Raw genomic sequence first — 17,974 nt, forward strand, 5'->3', positions numbered from 1 at the left:
TTTGATATTTGACACTTTATAAGAGTTAAGGTACCAACTCTCCAAAAAGAGTTAAATTAACACTTTCTGGTGTGGACCCATATAGACACTTTAAAAGTGTTGAAATCAAATCTGACAGTGTTAATCTGGGCCTCCTGGATTTGCTGTGTACATCTAAATTTCTCTTTGCTTTAAGATGTTTAATGTCCTACACCATGGCAACGATAGTTCTTTTGGTGACGTCAACGAAAGCGCCCGATCAAACAATTTAAACACTATAAAACACTGCAGCACCTAAAAAGAACTAAAGCAACTTCAACACTTTCACACAGAACAAAGAAAAAAAAGATCCAAGTATGTAAAATCTCCAGCAAGACTTGTAGTAGCATGAATGTAGTAAATGTGAACAGTTGGATGTTTTATGATGACCCTGCAGAAGGCCAAAAGATGAAACATAAATTGGTTATGAAGTGTATGTGTAGTAAATTGGGTAAAGCAGATTTACAACTGTAGATCTTTGTTTACTATGTCCTGTTAAATCTTCTTAATGAATCTTGTTGAAATCAAAATGTTACACAGGTACAGTAATACTGAGGATTTTATTCAGTAGGTTAAGGTGAGCATTACAAAGAGCACTAATAAGACAAACTGTTATAGATAATAAGTGACTCAGTGATGTACCTGTACAAGCTAATAAAACTGATTGGTGGATTCAGAGTTCAGAGTGTTTAAAAAAAGAACTGTTGCCGACATTTATAAAAATAAATTCAAGCAATAATCCAATTTTAAATACCAACTGCTGTTCACATATTATTGATGTTGTAAAAAGTGCAAGGCGTAATATAAAAAGTGCCATTCCCAGTGACAAACTGGTCACATTTGTTTAACTGCATAAAACGTAACGGTTTGGTGCGCTGCCATTGCTCACATCAGCATCCTTTCCAGACACACAGACATCTGTTTCCAGCAAAAAAAAAAAAAAACCCTCTAAAACAATGACTGCACAATATCAGATGAGACCAAACTAGATCCTTGAAGGTAGAAACAGGCGGCTAAACAGAGAAGATCAAAGCAAAGGGGAAAAGGAAAACGAACATCAGGCATGCATTCATTGATGGATTGATTGGAGACACGAGTCCAGATGAATGCTAATGTGTTTGTGTTTGCTGGTTGTGTAAAGAGACAGTTTGGTAACAAACATCCCACAGCTTGCTAACAGCTTCATTAGTATGATATGTTTCAGTGTTGCCTATAAACTACCAACACATTCACACTGTCATCAACAACTTTACACTTCCATTTTGCTTGTTTTTAATGCACTCATAGCAAAGTATGAAATAGAACACAAACAACTAAATCTGAACAATATCAATTAAAGCAGTTTGGAAGCATATACTCCAGTAGTTTCCAGATGTAATGATATGCAAATCTGAGATCTGGGCCCACACTCCACAGACACTTTGACTCTTTCTGTAGGTAAACAAATGCACAAATTAGTTAGCATCCGCTAACAAATTTACCTAATTTAGGGACACATTAACCATCAATTGCAGAGTTTTTTTATTACTTTATAGTTTTCTTTTGACCAGTCTTTATGACTTTGCAATGATAACCTTTATATAGCTGCGACTCCACTTTTTAAAGTTTGTCAAAAAGAGAAATAAACACTGAGTTCTTGAAAGCTGTTGCTTGAAACTGTGCGAAGTTTGAGGATGGATTTTTGTCTCAGCATGTTACTGACAAATTCCCAAACCTGCTCTTAGATCGCCCAGTAAGATTTAAAAAGACTGAGTGTAGAGCCATCAATTTATGGCATACACAGGAGGCTGCATGACAGGATGTTCTTAGATTGATTTCTTTACCCCAAACCAATGTCTGCAAACAGCGAGTGAAGTGAGAACTGCCTGATGAGCGTCAGGCATGTGTGTTGTTGAAATAGGGCAAAAAATAAAAGAATAAAGGACAGAGCAACAAAATGAAGGAATGGATGTATTGATGAAGCCAGTGGACCATTTTTATGGTGCTTCTAAACAGGCCTGGCAACAAGAGTGGTGCACAAAAACACCAATAGATCTTAAAAGTTGTATGTGGACAGGCTCGCCATCGTCCTCCACACCTCACCTCTCAAGTGTGACTGATTCCACTGGTCTGACTCATGCCGACAGCTTGTCTTGCCTGCCTTGAAGTCATGGAGAGAATCATTGATTATCTATGCAGCAGCACACATCCCCAACGCTGCAGAGTTTGGAGTTCTGTTTATCTCTGAAACAGGTTGCTGTGACTTGTTGGTCACCCCCTTAAAATTCCCAGCTAAAATCAAACCATTTTGTCAAGGAGAAATGTGCTTGATTGTGATAGCTTGCTTTGAGGCTTTAAATGTGGTGCGTTGAAATTCAGAAGGAAGGAAAAAAAAAAACAGCTTTTTGATTCATCTTTGAATGGCACAAAGACTGAAGGCTGTCACTATGGAGAGCAGTTTCAAATTAGAAAACTTTTCCTAAGGCTCAAAATAAGACATGATTTCTGCAAATGACAGAAGAAAAAACAGATTTCCAAAACATCAAGTAGAGTTTCAAACACTAGAAATTAAAAAAAAAAGAAAAAGGTCTTGCTTGTTTGGGTAATGGGGTGGGAGAACAGGGAACACTGGCTTTCACATTGTTCTTGCAATAATGAAGTGCAATCAATGAGGACTCACTCTAACTATAACTGCACTCTATCACACTGTCACTGAATATTGCTATGCAATGCTAAATGAATCAAAAGTCTTCATTAAGGGTGGATTGGTCTCTTGTGAGCAGGGAATTGTACACAGATTGATCCTGTACTGATGGATGACTGAAAAGGAACCATTTAAACCAGATTGTAACACAGAAGGGCTGCTGGGTTCTGCAATCACCTCCAAAGGAAATGACCCCACTTTTCATTCCTGATGTGGAATTCTTAAAGGCAATAATAGAATAATTGATAACATGAGGGGAAATGAGAGACACTAAACCTTTACTGAACCAAGAAAACCCACTTTTAATCATTTTAAAGTCATTTGAAGAACATGCACAGATGTATTTTAATTTCAAACATTAAACTGAGGCATGCAGAGGAGTGGAGCTAAATGAACGTAGTTTACAAGAATTAATGGAACCACTGAGGCGCATTAAGCAACAGGGCAGAGGAATGCGCGTCATGTACACCCCGGGTGATTACATGTTCGAGTCAAACTAATGAGGCAGATGATACATATACTTGTGCCACCTCAGATTTTGGCAGGTAATTACAACAAACTCCACATGATCAACCAAACTGAAAATCGAGGACATTAAACCAGGGTGAAAAAAAACAGAAGAACTTTGAGGAATGAGGACACTTACGGTGCTGAAATTACGCGGCCCGCACAGCTCTCCCTGATACCGACAGTAAAGCAACATCTCCTCCAGCTGATGTCCCAGCCGGTCCAGCAGCTGCCTCATGGACGGCTGGGACTCCCGAGGAGGAGGAAGAAAGTGCTTAAAGTCCAAAATTCGAGACAGCGAGGACCAGGGCGGCTCTGTCCCTGCGCCCCCACCGCCGCCTCCTCCTCCGTCACCCCGCAGGGTGATGAGCGCCTCCTTGGCAGCGGGGAAGACTTCCCAGTCCATCCCCAACAGCTCCAGCCACCTCCCCGCGCTGAATATGTCCGTCTTCTTCATGCGCCGCGGCAGCAGGAGGTTCTGGTTGCAGATGGTGACGGCGGGGAAGACGAGCCGCTTGGCGTACACCATGTGCGCCTTGGTGTAGACGGGCGACGAGAGCAGGTAGCGCACTCTGTTCGAGGACCAGGTGAAGAGCAGAGCCACCGCCGCCAGGAACGCCAGCAGCCACGCGACTCTGCGAGGGTACGAGCCGCTGAGGAAGATGTGCCTCAAGCCATGCAAGGTGGTGTGCTTCAGGAAGAGTTTCCCGGCTTCAGCGAGAGAGCCCTGGTTCGGCTTCGATCCAGAGGACGGGCACATTTTGGGGGAATGCTGGTGCGCGCTCTCAACATCGGTGCCGCTTTTGGTCGGAGAGCGAATGTGTCCAAAAGGCGCCTTTTGCGCGCGCAGGAGGCTGCTGCTTGTAAGGGACTTTGAAAGAATGAGAGAGTAAAAGCGCACACAGCTCCTTTTCGCTTCTCCCAGGCACTGAGCAGCAGCTTGAGGCGGTGATGGGGGAGTATTTTGTCAGCTGCGCAGCGCTCCCTGAGCGCGTCCGGGAGGTGGGGGGAACTGAAGTTAGTCAGAATGATTTAGTGCGTTAATGTGCAGCAACAGGAGTCCCGGGGATTATTTCATTTAAATTACAAGCAGTTATAGTCTCCGAAAGTCTGAATAAATTCCAAAGAGACAACAGATTCAGTTAAAATCATAATTATATTTCAGCACACGTTTTTCTTTATGTCTGCATTCCAATTTCTCTTTTTTTCCCCCCAGTTTCACCTGTTCCTCCAGCCTTACTCCGCACAGACACACAGAGATACACTTCTTTGGAATATCATTAGTGATGTTTGCTGAATGAAATCTCTTGCCTCAGTAGATGCAGACCATTTATCTTCCCTTTCACCCCCATCAAACACATAAATACCTATGGGTGCAAACGCATATAGGCTACACCTTAATCCCTATTTTAGTCTTCCTAAAAAAATTAAAATAAAGACTACTCCCATTACAGCTGTAGAGACTTATTGCACCGCTGGTTAGATATATTTCCCACATTGCAAAAAATCCAATAAACTGTAAGCCTCTACTGCATTTTTCCACACTAACATGTACAATAGGTAAGGCTTGGCATTCAAGACTTGACTGATGTGTTTCGGTCAAACACGTAATGTCAGAAGGAAAACAGAAAAGGTCAAGCTGCTGCTGGGAAATTAATGAAAGCCATGTTATGCATCTATAAAACATCACCCAGGGTCCCAATAAACCAAACTCATATTGTTTGTTTATTTATTTATTTGACCCTGCATAGCCCCACTTTGGCTGTGAAGAGTGGATCTGTCCCCAGGATCTGACAGAGACCTAAATGCATCGCTAACAAAGTGTCTGCAAAAGCAATCTCACTCTTGGGGGAGTTTTTGGTCAAGTGGTAGTTCATGCTTGGTTAGTCATCATCACACAGAGTTTCAAGAATATGAGCTCCCATGCAGAACTCTTTTCAACTGTCTGCTCCTCATTTAAGGCTGGGTGAGTGTGTGTCTGTTGCTTACTGCATGACTAAGGAAAAAAGAGCTTCGAGGGAAATGCTATGAATGACAAGAGAGGGAAAGATAGCCTGAATAAGGAGCGTTTAGCAAATCAATATTTCACATCCTGTCACTCCATATTCTAAAGGATAAGACAGTTTCTTAAAACAGGGTTAATTGCTATGAAGGCAAGGACTGTAAAGCCAGACAAGACAGGCATTCAGAAAAAGTAACAAAACCAAATATTAGTTTTTTCACTGAGAGATAAATTTGACGGGTGAAATAAATGTTTCCCATCAAGCTCAGCCAAGACAGTAACAGTGATATTCATATTATTTGAGATAATCATGACCATCATATTATTCTCTTTCTAAAAATGGCAAACTGAAGCAGAAATATCCCAATTTCCGATGGTTTTCAACTATTTGACAGCACTGATGGACAGATGGAGTGGACACCCTCTAAATTACCTCATCTTTTTGATGCTCTATTTTCAGACTCAGACATGTCTTATCTGTCAAGTGCATTTTTGTGCCTGCAAACCCCTAAAATCCCAAATAAATTTAATATTTATGTTAATTGATTCTTTAGAGCACATTAAGTTATTGCATTTTTATTTTGCCGATCCTTTAACAGTGTCATTAAAGCCTGTTGCAGTAGCAATTATTTGTAGTTCAGCTCAATTTGATCCATAAGCAAGTTGTTTGACCTCCTGTAAACTGGTAATTAGAGTAAGACTTGACAGTGCAATATTGTTAGAATTGCCATGAGGTACACACTTTATGGCTATAGTATAAGCAAGCTAGCAACCAAGTGAGCAATTAGTTTAATTTCTAGCCTTTTAATTGTTAATCCAAAATGTTTTACAAGGACCAATAGTGCCATAAGGAGACATGAAATATAAAGAAATTCCTAGAAATATTTTAACAGAATAATACTGGTAGCTCAGCATGATCATACATGAGCACAAATTGATTTCTGTACCATGTTTGGAAAACCTGCACCAGTGGTCTCCAATCCTGGTCCTGGAGGGCCACTATCCTGCATGTTTTACTTGTTTCTCTGCTCCAACACACCTGATTTGAATCAATGGGTGATTAACAGGCTTCTGCAGAACACGAAGAGGCAATTTAACCACTGAATCATGTGTGTTGGAGCAGGGAAACAAGTAACACATGCAGGATAGTGGCCCTCAAGGACCAGGATTGGAGACCCCTGACCTGCACAGTCACCAAAGAGTTGGACAAAGAGGGAGACTGAAAGGGATTTCTGTTGCTCATTATTGCCTGCTGGCAGACAAGAAGGTGGACGTGAATGTTTCTGCCCATGTCCGTGTATTTGTGTGTCTGTTTGTTGGCAAAATATCAAATGAACCACTAAAGATAATAATGAGACCAATCTCCAACACATATTCAGAGTGCTAACAGATTGCACAAGTACTTTACAATTCACTATTTGAACTCAACTTTGTCTGTCTGTTAGGAAAATACCATCATTAGATATACATGTATAACTGATTAACTTTTGGTGTCAATCTAGTTTGAGATGGCTACCACAGCTAATAGGCCAACAGAAAAATGGCTCAATTTAAAAGAAATTGAGCTACAATTTGGTGTGGTAGTAGCTGAAAGTCGTTCACAAGACATCTCTGAGTGAGACATCTTGTGATTTCTCATGAGATTAGTCAAACTTGCAGTTCTTCAATAGATGTTAGTCCTTTAATTTTTGCACTGAGACCCAAATCTTATAATTATATTATTCAACAAGAATATATTTGACACAGTACAAAACCAAATTTATTACTTAGTATTTATGTGCCTGAAAATCAGATGGTCAACAAGTATTTAACTTCTGTAAAACGTCTATGGGTCTGTACAAGAAACAGACTGCTTTTTATATTGCTATCTGTTGCTGTCAATATGCCGCAGCGCCCATCATCATGACCCCTCCTGAGAGGATTAAAAAGTCTTACGCTGAGGTTATTACTCACATTTCAATAAGCAAAGGTGTCCGGGTGATTTATTGCTCGTCTACCAGCCTATGATGGCATCTCAGTCAGATACAACCATCATAAGCATGTCTTCAAGATCAACACCAAAAAAAATCAAGACGAATTTAACTCAGATCAGTCACAGAGTGGTAAAAAGGAAGAAGAAGAAAGAAAAAAAAATCAGGACAAATATTGGGGTTTCTATGTCTCAATTAGAACTAGTTTAGGTGGTTTAGTGTGACTATGGCTAGATTGTAATGCACATCCGTGATGGGTGGATCAGAATTCCCCGGAGATGGATCCTGACACTTGTGGCATTTAACAGCATTTGTTCAGCCCCGTTTCCCCCGACCACCTCATCAAGAGGGAGACATATCAGAGGAGAGGCTCTGTGGAACATGCTAATCCGTCTGGGTGAAGGGATAATGATGTACTTGCTTGACAGAAAAGCACAATCCCACAACAAGTGTAACAACAACAACAACTGAATAACAAATGATCGCTGCTCTAAAAACCACGGATAAAGAGATTCACTAATGAACCTTTTATAATTGCAAGCATGGATATTTGTTAGGGGACTTTGGGCACAAATCTTTACTTTTATTATTACCAAAGCAGCTGTGACAATAATGAACATCCTGGTCTGGTTTGATCTCTAAAACAAAAATGGTTTTGTTTTATTCCTTTACACTGATTATATAACAAAAGGAGAAATATGGGGGAAAAAACACTGTTTCTGAAACACTATAATTCATTTTTCAATGTTGTAGGGATTTCCAAACCAAAGGTTCTGAGAATATAAAAATGTTTGCTTATATAAATCTTCAATTGACTTACAATTCATTCATCTCAAGGCTGTTGATTTAAAGGAAAACACAAGTGTGGGGCTTCAAATTTCATTTGGGAGTGCACTACTATTAGGTCAGTTTAATGATTTCACAGAGAACAAACCCTAATCCAAACTGTTACAACACTTATGTGGAGCATAAATTTATCTGTCAGAATCTTTACAATGAAACACAATCGAGTGTAATTACACAATCATATTCTGTCCCTACAAACATCAGTATCTATTGGAAAATGATGTCATGAATGTCCATCATAGACCATAAAACATCACAGAATATTAGCTGCCTGATCACTAGGAGCTAATGTGTTTGGGAGTGATCAGCATATAGCTGGTTTTAGGGTGGATTTCTGCCCTGACAGTTCATCTAAATGAGAGAAAACCCGAGCTTCAATCAGCAAGGCCAGTGAAGCAGTGAATGTTTAAAAGCCAAGTTAAGATGAATGGAAAGACCTTGACAAGCAGATTTATTTGAAAACTGCTGCATGAAGTCATATCTTATCAGTCATTTATGGAAACCAAAGAGGATGACGCTTTCAGGCATTCAGTGTGAACAATGCTAAGGGCCGACACACCTCCCATTTTGGCACCCAGACTTGCTGCCCACATTTAGTAGACTAAAAGACTTATTGCTGCATAAATCTAATATTTTTCTTACTTTGCTTATTATTGTTTCTCCTTTTCCTTTTTTTAACACATCTGATGTAATTTATGGGCCATAAAACTAATTCTGTATGAGGATAATATATAAAATTTAAATGTATGCAACACTTATTGCAAGTTTTTATATACAACAATTTAATTAGGTATTGTTAATAGTGATACAGTAAATTATTAAGGGTGCCAAAGCATAATCAGAAGGATGTAATACATCATATATGTACTATATGTGTCCTTTCAAAATTAACCTATCAGTATGGGGATATACTGTGTGTCTTAACTTAATAAAGCTAAATTTATTAAGACAAACTACTTGCTGAACAAGACTGAGTAGTGTGTGGATACAACCTTCTGAACAAGTTTACTTATGAATTTTATTAGACAGATGGTGTCTTTAAATGCTGCTGTGCAACTTTTAGTGTAATCTGTTGGCATAAGTGCAATATAGTATTTATGTCTCCATTTAGGTTTAATACAATGAAATAGGAAATCTTGTGTTTTCATTACCATAGAACAATTTTTATATCCACAAAATAATACTCTTCATAATGCACCATGCTGCACAGTAGCGACAAATCAAATTCTATCTTTTAAGTGCTTTCTTGTTTTATGTGGTTACAGTTTCTTCTGCACACTTATAAAGAGAAGGGGGAAAGCAGTACATAACAAGTGGCTTGCAGTTTTGCAGTCACAAAATTCTGCCCGCGCTACACTTTTAAATGTTTTTGTATCTCAAGATCAAGGATGTGCTGGAAATGTAAAAACAGGTTAACACATTCTCGCACTATCCGTGTGTACTTACTGTATCTCATCACAACACATGCAAATATACTTGAAATTTGCTGAATACATTAACACCCCAAAGACCCTGCAACCCAGTCATAAAAAAAAAAATGTTACAATTTTATGTTTCTGAAACCCAGAAATGTTCTCTGCAGGTATTTTGCATGTACACAGTGTATATATTCCTTCGTTTTTAAATCTTTGGAACATAATTTTTACCCGCTAACACAGTGTGTTGGAGCTTAAACATGCACTTCCAGCTGACAGACTGGATTCCAGCATTAGTGGAATACTTCACTTTTGTTTTTTAGCTTCAATATCATTGTTCAAACTATTTCAGTTGTTGGTGAGTTTTCCCCTTTGTTTCAAACATTTCTTTGGTTTCAGATTTTCACCAAACTTTCTTGGCTAAGTTTGGAAAATAAAACACCTGGTTGTGATTATGATATGTACAGTAAATAAATAAAAGACTTAAATATTGGTTCAATCAGCAGGAAAAAAGGAATGCAGGCACTGTGCACATGCCTTTAAAAATGTAAAAGTTGCACACATTTCTGGTTTCTAGAGAATAACATGCCATAGTATTTTCCTAAAGACCGGGCAGCTTTTCAGGACTGTCCTTGGCTGGTTAATAAATGCAAGGCTGTTTGGAAAAAGCTTGCAGTCCCCTGACCCACACAAGCTCCAGCTACCATGATTACAAGTACATAAAAATATGGGTTTGTCTTTTATCTAATAAGGGTGTGAGAGGATAAATATAAATAATACAGTAAGATAAAAACCCTGGAGGATGAGGGGTAAATAGAGCTTTCGCTCCGTTGAGTGTCTAACTGAATGCACTGATAGCAACACTTTTGTTTGCGAGAGCACTTGAGTGTGGAGGCACTTGGTACTTAATCAAACTGTCATTTTAGTCTGAAATGGAATGAAGGTGACCAGTCTGAACCTTAACATGTGGAACCACGTGCTGTATGGAGAATACTGTCACCAGCTCCCCTCTCAACCTCTCCTCTAACGTCTATCTTCTGTTTACTTTGCTCTATCTGTACCTCTCATCATTCTTTCATTCTCAATATGTTCAGGACGGTTCTCTGTTTGCAAGGGAATGAACATAACGTATTTCCCTTTATCTTTCCATTATCCACCATGTGGCTTTTCATTAAAAGTAGACCCTCCTCTCACACACCTTTGTTCTTTCCTCTGCACCCCCCCTTCTCCCTTGTCCTCTGATCTCTGTATTTTCTCAGCTTCTCTTCACAGATGCTGTCTGTTCCGTCTCCCACAGGGAATGTTTGGCGCCAAGGAGTCCACAAGGGAGCGGGCAAAAATAAAGTAAGAGAGGAGGCTAAGCACAGAGCAAAGGAAGAAAAACAGGCTGGAGGCATGGAGAGCAGCACCAGTCAGGGTCCAGTGGCTGCAGGGGGGCTGACAGAAGAGCAGATAGTGATTTACTGAGACAATTTGGAGGATAATTGTGCACATAATCTGCTGTAAGGGACATATGTCACAGAAGACACTTCTACACTACAATAACGTTTCAAAATGCTATACTATAAAACAGAATTTAATACCATGTCAGCACAGTGCCAATCTACTGTATAAAAATATGTATGAGTCTGTAATTAGGAGAACGGCTCAGTTAGAAGGAAAAATATGGATTAGGAGGAGACACTGAAAAATGCTGGATTTAGTTTGATTCAATCAATAAGGCTGTTAGATTTATGAAATTATATATGAAAATAAATGCAACAAAAACAATGCACATATTTTAGCTCTATTTGGTCCTTTTATTCTCAGCCAGTTAAGACAGATGGCTGCCTTTCTGAGTCTGATTTACTAGTGTCACTAAACACTGAATGATGTCTTTTTCACTTAAAACAAATTAATTAAAAAGTAACATAAAATTATGCTTAAACACAAATTATACACTTTTTATTCAAACCTGAAACATAAATATTAAATTTATTTGGAAATACTGATATAGTTTACCTTACAAGAATGTAACAGAAGTAGTTATGTTTTGTTATGTACCCTCTCTGTTTAGCTCACTGATGTTTTATATTATTACATTTTATTTGTTTAACTGAGGTTTAATCAAACCAAGTTAGTAAAAATGTTAAATTGAGAGGGGTAGGGTGGGGGGAATAAAAACATTAATTACTTTTCAGGGCGCTAAAACACCAATTTAAGTACCCGATCAAAGGCTTTTCAACAAAGCTTCATATAAAGTAAAAAAAAAAGTATGCTTTTTTAAAAACTATGATATCAATAAGTAGTGCACATAAACAGAACTCCAAGTCTGTTGATATTTTTTTGTGATATAATACATGTGAAGAACTGATAAAGCTAAAAAAGATACCAGACTCTGGTAACCCCTCATCACTGTGCTCTGGTTAATGTTGCAAGTGTGACAGTACCACCATGTTTTTTGTGCCTAACTATGATGCATCAGTGCTTGAACCTACGGGAAGATTTGGGAGTCGTACTGTATAAGCACAGAGGCTGAATGGAGCAGATTTATGTTCACAGCCCATGGGACAATAAGAGTATCCCTGCCTGCACTAGGAAACACAGGATGACACAGCTAATTCATCTTGGCAGGATCATGACAGCTGGGCTGGGGGAGAGTTTTGAGAGAGGGGAAATGGTTCTGATGAATGACTTTCAGAGTACGGCTTCTAGCTACAGCAAACAGTCTCCTAGTCCCTAATGGCCTGATGGCTCCTATTTGCTGCTCAGGGAGAAATGAATGAAAGGCGCTTTGTAAAATAAATGGTCTCGTTCTGTTTGACATTTATAAATGATTCTTTCTTGTAAAACTAGATGTAGAGGTGAGTTTCTTGTGCTGGTGCTCAATTTTATTTTTAGCTGCCACAAGTACACATATTAATGATGATTTAGGTTTTTATTTTGTTGCAACAACTAGAAATAATTTGAAAAGTGCCAATATTCCATGCAATTATTAAAAATACTGATTTATCTGACTCATAGACAACAAATCTGCTTGAAGAGATTACTCAACATTTAAAGGATTATGTATGAAAGGAAAAGCTTGATGATGATTGATAATTGATCATTCCATACAATTTCTCTTTGCATTTAGAACTGCATGTAATGGAGCTAATTCTCAGCTGAACATCCAGGCATTACAACCGTACAAGATAGTGTTGTACTGACTGGTATTTAGGTTAACTATGGCTAATGGAAGACAGAAATCACTTTTTTATTTTCCTCCCATAACTCACGGACAATAATGAAATTACATGTGGTGGCCTTTCAGACACTTCATCAAAATGTCTAAAATTGTCTTTTCTCCCTGACTTGAAGTCTGTACTGCAGCAAACACACTGGAAAACTTGTTAAATCGCAGACTCAGGGCGAATGTGTGTGCGCGCCTTACAACTCATGACAAGGAGATGTCCAACATGCGATGGAAGCAGGAATAACGAAGACGCATTGATCCTTATCCAGCTGGCTGACAAACTGAAACGCTCACTCGCGCTCACATGTAAATAGAACAGACAGTCCAAAACTGCATGTTGGGTTGAACTTAAATGAATCTTTCATTCTGATTTCTTTTTTGTTTGCAGGATTACCAGTCCCCCCGCAGGTATATTTACTGAAAGCATTATGATGGATGGCTGATGCATTCACTGAGTGTGTCTGTATGGTGAGGTTGTGTATAAAAGGGGGTAGCAGACAAACACTAATTGCTGCAATGATTTATTTACTTTTTTATTTATTTTTACCTCTGAATAACTTCTAGTTTGAACCTGGCAGAGCAATTACGTCCTGATATAAACGTGTGAATAAGAAGGTGGTGGTGGGGTTTTAATCGACAGGGCCCATCTTCCTGCCGGTGTCAGTAATTCTCTCACCGTCTGCTCCTTAAGCAGCTGTTATTGGTGCTAAGATTTGCATCAGCTGTGGGTATTAGGTTGTTGCGCTGAATAATGTAATCACCCTCTTTTCTTGCTCCGCTCAAAGGCAAAAGCTCTAGAGCTGCAGACACTGAAATGAAACGTTTGTTCAATCAAAACAGCTCCTGCTAACGTCGGCTCAGGACGGTTTGTTTGCAGTTTTGAAGTTGTTTAAATTTAAGGCAGTTTGACACTGCTGCTGTTTAAAATGTTGCACATTACTGAACAGATATGTGTTGAAATCCTCAAATGGCACTTACACGGAGTGATGTTTGCAGTAGAAAAGGGAAAGGATTTGGATAAAAGACAAAATCTTAAGCCTCAGCCAATACTTTAAACACAATTCTGCATTTAAATAGGTTCAAATGCAAGGCTGGCACATGCATTTTTTATTATTATTATTCCTTTGCAGTAAATTGTAATGATATACTTCAACCATTAGTTGTTTTATTTAACCAAAGCAAATGATAACTAAATCAAAGGCTTAATATGAAACAACCCCATAATTATTAACTTATTATTACATTACTTGTACCACTTACAAGTAATCTGTTTGTCTGTTCTGATTATCTGTAACAAGTAATCTGACTTTCAACTGAAACCCTTTACAGCATTGTATAGATTTAGTAATGATAATATGTCAGGGTGTGCAAGTTGTTCAAGAGAGCTTATACCTTCCTGTGGCCAAAAAACTGTAACATTGCAGCGTCACTTTTAATGCATCTGAAGCTCCATATGATCTCTAATTATCACAGACCACGAGTCAACAGTGAAACCATGTGTTACAAGCTATATTCAATAAGTAAATACAGCTACAGACAAAAACTGAACACTCTGGAGATTTGTTTTCCCTTGTGTTACATAAGCATATTTTAAGGTCTAAGGTGGGTTTACATGTTTATTTAAATCTATGCTCTGTGATAAATAGCATTCTATTTCCCAACTGAGTACTGATGAGCATATCTATGAAACCCTGCAGAAAAAAGGGACTGAAGACCAGTTTTAGCAACTAACACAGTTTGGCCTTTAGGCATTTTTTGCCTCTGCACACTAACTACACACACACACAAAAAAAATTAAATATCTCTTTCCTCTACAGTTTTATCTACCTGATAAGAATAGATGACGGCCTACAGTAGATAATTATTTTTCTTTCCAAATTGACTGGTACATCTCTGAAGGTCTGCACACAGGCTCATGCACACATCAGCCCACACAGACATGACACACAGTCAGAAAGAGCAGAAAAAATTTTAAAATAGTTCCAGAGTTTGAGAGAAAATATAACCGGAGTCCGGCGCCTTTAAAAGAACACAACCTTTCTCCTTACAGCTCCTCTGACATTCCTTCTGTCATCCGGAGCGAAACAATTTATGTCAGCTCTGGTATTAAGAACAGGGAGCGGTCCTGTTGGAAGCCATTAAGGCCCCCTCATCAGCCCTAATTAGCTCCTCCTAAGTGGCTATTGGCTCTCTGTGGGACAATTGTTATATGCCTTTTTCATTTATAATTGCTCCAACAAGACCGCAGTTTCTCTCATTTTGACATCATTACACATCATTTATCTTAGTCTAGAATGAAAATGAAAGTTCTTTCCTTTCATTTATGTCACTTTAATGAATAATTACCAATTTGTTATTAGCAGATGGCTGATATTAAATAGAGATAATGATGCATCAGTCTAATTTAAAGGGCCTTTTATCCCATTGGACTCATCAAGCAGGATGTTGCTGTACCTTTTGTAAACTGCTTCCCAAGAAGAGTGAGGAGATATTTAATTGAAAGGATTGTATCTGAAAATACAGATGAATCATTTTGATTATCAGAGAGAAGGTCCCAGTGACAGAATGGCATGATGTGACTTTTTTACTGGACTGCAATCCGTCATGAAACTCTGTGGCTTCTGAGGAGAGAAAGAAAGTAAAAGAAAGAGACAGATAATAAAAGAGGGATGGGTTTCTGTCAAGGCTCTTGACACTGATCAAATCTCAGCTCATGTTTGATTTGTAATATTTATTTTCTTAATCCCCCAAATGCACAAGTAGAGCTTAAACCCCCAGGAAAAATGTTTTCAGAAACAGAACCACTGTGTTTCCACTGGCAGCAGTCCTGCGGCTACATGAAGCTTTAAACAGATAGTGGTCGCTGGAGCTCAGCGGCTCTGAAGCTGTACTGTAGTGGGAATCAATAAGTTTTTTAAAGAGGAGATTAAGTCTGTTACTGAGGGATTACTTGCAAACAACAAGGATAAAAAGAACAGCATGCAGCCTCTCAATGCCAGGAACTCCATGAGAGCCAGTTTAGCTTCGGAAATGACTGTATAACACTGCCCCCTTGTGATCACTGTTTGATATTAGGACTATTTTAAAAGATAAACCAAGCAAGATGTTTTACTTTGATACAATAAATGAAAAGAACAAGGTTTAAAACTGAATGATTTTCAAAGCTCTGGATCAAAACCACCTATTAACTCCTGAGGTGCAGACAGGAAACAATCATTTAGAAGATGAGAAAATCACAGCCATCCTGATTTGAGTGACAGCATGAATAATTAACACCGCCATGTCGTTACCTCATACAGGGGAGGAACCATATCTGCAGTGCACTCTTTAATAACCTCCTTTAGACAGAACCCATCCTTGTGTTGCCCTACCTTGTATCCATGACTTGAAATACAAATTCTGTTGTTTCTGTTATAGTTTGTTCATACATGACAAATTGCAAAAAGGGAGAGAGAAACAACTGGACCAAGACTTATGCACACTGCACACTTTGATGAGTTAGAGCACATATAGTTCTACAGATTGTCCCCCCAGGATCAATAGATAGAATTTATAACATATTTATAACACTAGTGACTAACTGATGTCTCCTTTAAGCCAGTAAATGAAATAGCAAGTCTGGAACATATAGCTCTACAGATTGTGTTTAAATTTTACATTGGAAGATAAAAAAAATCAATAATAAAGACTAAACATTATTAACAAACCTAGACTATTTAGAGCTGATGAATTGACAATTGAACCTGTATAATTGTTAAAGAGGAGCGTGTGATTAAAACAAACTGAGTTCAGCACACATTTATGTTGGCTCTGCTGGTGAAACACACTGATATCTACATTAATCAGAGATAACGCTTTTTTTAAAAAAAGTAATTAACTAATTTTTAATTCACCATAATATGTGCTTAAGGATAATTACACAACACTTCCACTGACGGAGTTCCACAGGTTGCGTAAAAACAGAGTACTGGACCATAACACCTATTTACAGTTCAGAGCCAGATAGCAGGTATCTGCAGCACTGGCATTTCATTTCTCATTCTCGGAAAAGACACCCTTTGTTTTTTGTTTTTTTCTCTGCCTATCTGTCAATCTGGTAGAGACTGCACTCGTGGCATACAGACTGATGTTCTTGAGGAGACAAGAGAAGGGCGTAATCAGAGCTACTGGCTGATTCAGTTGACAATGCTGAGCTTGGGAGAAAGTCAAGCTGCATCTAATGGGTTGGGGCTGAAACAGGAAAGAGGGATTTGGATCACTGCTCTGAGGGGGGCTCACATTCTGCTCTGGGTCAGAATTGCTGGAATCTGAACCGACACTAGTCACTTTGACCCGGCTCTTAGATAAAAAATTATTGCAGCACGCTCACATATGCAGAGATACCGATACATGCTTTTAAATGCTCAAACAGCAGAGAGGGAGGGAGATGGTAGACTGACAGAGATAAAGAAAGGACAGAAAGCCTGAGAGACTGAGAGAGACAGAAAGCAATCAATCTGTTCACCTCCCCTGCTTTAAACACCAGTGGTGGAGTCAGTGGGGCCACAGTGGCTCTTTGGGAGATATAATAAACAGGCAGTAACAGAAATACACAAGCCACTGGTGTTGCCAATTGCCACATTATGCAAAATAAATGCACTTTATTGATTTGCTGTCTAAGAGAAACATAAAACAGGAATACATTAATTCATGCAAAGTGCACTGTCCTGGTTTTTAGCTATAACCAAGGACATAGCAAATGTGCAGTATAATCTGTCTAATCTGTCTTTATGGACATTTGATTTGCAAAAGTTAAATATTTGTATTTCTTTTTTTGTGCACTACCTTTTCCCACAAAGTACTTTCTGTTCTTGGTTCAGTTTGTGTGTGTGTGCGCGTTTAAGTATCAGGATATTTAAAGATATATTTAGTTTATGCTGGTTAGCATGCTTAACCAACTTCTCCAGCAGTCAAAGTAAAACTTCTGTTAATGTATTCTGTGTCTGCTATTTTTGTGGTATTTCGCTTTTATCTAAATAACATTCGGGTTGAAATAACATTCAGGTCGAATGTTATTTAGATCATTAATTGTCCAACAACAACCAGTTAATTTACCAACAAATCTTTAACTGTGTTTGGAGACACTTGTTATTTTTTTGCAAAAGTTACCAGGGGGAACCAAATATTTCAGCTGTCTGAAATAATCGGTTCCCCCTCTAAAACATGGGACAAAAATAATTTACCAACAAGTCTTTAACTGTGTTTATTCCTCTCACCATGGACAACAAGTCCTGTGAATTTGGAGACATTTGTTCTTTTTTTGCAAAAGTTACCACAGGG

General features: G+C 38.6%; 1 protein-coding gene across 4 annotated transcripts in view; it reads right to left on the bottom strand.

The window, feature by feature from the left end:
- The window catches only part of asic1b (acid-sensing (proton-gated) ion channel 1b), a 161,711-nt gene that overhangs the window by 32,523 nt on the left and 111,214 nt on the right, over positions 1 to 17,974 (bottom strand). The window contains exon 1 of one of the 4 annotated variants that reach the window (XM_017408689.3): positions 3,348 to 4,140. The exons of the other annotated variants lie outside the window; for them this stretch is intronic. Coding sequence (XP_017264178.1) covers positions 3,348 to 3,968 — 621 coding nt within the window. The 5' untranslated portion in view covers positions 3,969 to 4,140. Of the gene's footprint in view, positions 1 to 3,347; positions 4,141 to 17,974 lie in introns of those variants that run through there. 4 annotated transcript variants of the gene reach the window in all.

Source organism: Kryptolebias marmoratus, linkage group LG4, assembly GCF_001649575.2.
Source record: "Kryptolebias marmoratus isolate JLee-2015 linkage group LG4, ASM164957v2, whole genome shotgun sequence".
In the NCBI taxonomy this organism is placed as follows: Eukaryota; Metazoa; Chordata; class Actinopteri; order Cyprinodontiformes; family Rivulidae; genus Kryptolebias; species Kryptolebias marmoratus.